The sequence below is a fragment of the Dermatophagoides farinae genome, unplaced genomic scaffold (genome assembly GCF_024713945.1).
Source record: "Dermatophagoides farinae isolate YC_2012a unplaced genomic scaffold, ASM2471394v1 contig4, whole genome shotgun sequence".
Taxonomy (NCBI): domain Eukaryota; kingdom Metazoa; phylum Arthropoda; class Arachnida; order Sarcoptiformes; family Pyroglyphidae; genus Dermatophagoides; species Dermatophagoides farinae.
In genome coordinates this window covers 13,356-16,090 of record NW_027461519.1, presented here as the reverse complement: position 1 = coordinate 16,090, position 2,735 = coordinate 13,356, and the positions used below count along the sequence as shown (strand labels likewise).

At 34.7% G+C, this 2,735-nt stretch overlaps 1 protein-coding gene across 1 annotated transcript; it reads right to left on the bottom strand.

The window, feature by feature from the left end:
* Positions 1 to 999: 999 nt before the first annotated feature.
* On the bottom strand, positions 1,000 to 2,475 carry LOC142598016 (uncharacterized). Its single transcript, XM_075734998.1, has one exon. It carries the CDS (start codon positions 2,473 to 2,475, stop codon positions 1,000 to 1,002), a length of 1,476 nt encoding a protein of 491 aa, XP_075591113.1.
* Positions 2,476 to 2,735: the final 260 nt, after the last annotated feature.

Sequence of the window (2,735 nt, the reverse complement as noted above, 5' to 3'; positions counted from 1 at the left end):
AATACATGCAGCTAGCTTTGCGCTTTCATTTCCATGTTTAAAATTAATAATAGAAGCTGAAGGCGATATTTGCGCTATTTCTTCAGGATCTGGAATAACGTGCCTGCACGCTATTTGTGCAGGTTTAACCAACAATTTCAGACTGTTTTTTGGAGAAACAGTATCCGAAAAATGTTTTAATAGTTCCGACTTTCCCATATCGAGTAATATTTATGTTAGATTTAAAAATACTGAAGAACCATTTGATTCAAACGATTTTTATTCATCCTATCCAGTAATAAAAAAGAATTCTATAAAAAAACTATATTATCCAGAGTATTTTAATAAAAGACTGGACGAAGCAATAAATTTAGTTGTATTTGTACGGGAAACGGTCAATCTCGATCCCAAGATAGTGAATAAAGAAGCGCTATTTATGCATAGTTCTGTGCAAGGTTATACAGCATCTGAGTTTCTTGTTTATCAGTGGGAATCACTGCAGACAATTAGAAATAATTTGATAACTGATACAACATGGGAATCATTAAACCGCGACAAGAAATCTACTTATATAAAGCAATATGTGGAAGAAGTTAGCTCTAAGGTAATAGATTTAATTAGTTTATTAAAACCAATGACACAAGATCAACCATTAAGTTTAGAATTAAATGAAATAACGATTTTGGGACAACGATCTTCTATGGAACCTATCAAGATAATTCCAGAGACTCACGAATTAAACATGTGCGTTGAACATAACACTCATCTAAAAGATGATATAATTATTATGCCTGAATATAAACAAGAACGAGACCTTAAGGAACAAACAGCGAGAGAAGTTGCTTTAGCAAACGAAAAAATCAAGCAAGAACTTAAGGCAAAACATGAATCTTCAATAAATGAAAGAAAAAATGTACTGGTAAAAAAACTAACTGCTGCAAAGTTGAGTAACTAAAACAAAAAACTAAGTTTTCCAAAACTAAAAACCTAACTAAACAAACTTTGTTGTCATTGAACGTATCATTGCTGCAGTTTATCATTCTTAACGATTTTTCCTGCTCTTATAATTTCGTCAATTATCAAAAGCAAGCTTGATAACGTTGTAGATAAAGAGACGAGTTGTTTCTTAACAGTAACAGAGTCCCAAATACCTTCATCAATAGGGTTTATGGGTTCAATAGAATCAAGGTTTATGCCAAAATATTTATTATCCAAGCCGTTATCATTTTCAATAGCTTGTCTGTAAGCAAGTTGTGCAGCTGTTAACGCTTCGTTTGGGCTCAATCCAGAATTTTTTGCTAAGGATCTGGGAATAGTCAATAAAGCATCTGCGAAAAGCGCTATCCCCGTTATAGTTTTAGGATTGTTTTCCTTCTTTAGCCGACTTCTTAAATGTTCAGATGCTGCTATTTCAAATGCTCCCGCACCTGGTAGCAACTTTTTGTCAATTAAAGCATTTCTGCAAGCTCTTAATCCATCTCGGATCGCGTCCTTGCATCTTTCTAATTGGTATTTAAATGGAGCTTGAATAGTAATACAACAACTTCTAGGATCACCGTCTACTTCGACAAACGTATATTTCTGGTCTTCATAATTGACTTCCCAGCATTTTCTAGCAAAACCTAATACGGATACATCTAAATCTTCAACGCTGTTTACAGGAGAACCACCACAACACAAGGTGATTCTCTCCATGTTTCTTCGCTTCACACGGCGCAAAGCTATAATGCCTTCTTTAGCCAAAAGCTCTAAAGAACTCGGATCGATACCTTTTTGATTTAGTACTACAAAATTCTTTTGGTTTTTTTTTGTACATACTTTATTCTTCAATTCTATTATTTTTCTAACTTTATTATCGATAAAAAGACGTTCAGAACGACTAAGCTGTTCACGCTGTTTCGCATTGCTATATAAGAAACTGCTATTGACTTCCGTCCGCTCGTATTCTAAATTGACATTACAGCAAAAGATGTAGCAATTAAATAATTCATGCGGCATGTCCGGATGTCGACAACCATGATCCATCACCATACCTTTTATAAAATTCACTTCAGGCTTTATACCTATGTTTATGGGCATGATTTCAATCATAAATAAGTCTAACGGAATCAAGGAAGACGGATCCTTGGCCGTTTCAGTTCTTGGTCGAATACAATAAATACTGTTATAGATCGCTTCGCTCATTTGTTCTACTAAAAAAGGTTCGATTTTTGTTGCAATCACACCTTTGATTATATTTAGTAGTAAATCCTTTTTTTCAATTTTAATGTCTAATGTGATCGCACTCTTGTCTATATAGTCTAATGTCCATTCACGGGCTATATCCAATCCAGCTGAAATTTTGCGGGGATGTATACATTCATTTATCAGTGGTTCAGCTAAACGCATAATTTCTCCAATGACAGCTAAAGCGCTGCAAGATCCATCTCCAGTAACTTCGTCCTGTGCGATTGCCGCTCTCGACAATATTGCAGCTACAGGGTGTTGTATTCTCATTTCTTTAAGCAAAACGTTTCCATCTTTTGTGAGTTTCAAATCCCCTCCCCCAGAAACAAGACATTTTATTGTTCCGTTTGGGCCTAACCCGCTATTCAAAATGTCAGCTAGAGCGGTTGAAGCATGCACATTCACTTTCAATGCCTAAAATTAACCTAAATTATAACTTACATCTTTTTTTTTGTATAGATCTGATCTTGGATTAATCACGTGTAAGTTCGACATCGTACAAATTAAGATAATGATGTTAATAATTAGAT

Bases quoted from the DNA above. Each gene is read 5' to 3' on its own strand.
- LOC142598016 (XM_075734998.1), bottom strand. From the start codon at position 2,475: ATGAGAATACAACACCCTGTAGCTGCAATATTGTCGAGAGCGGCAATC.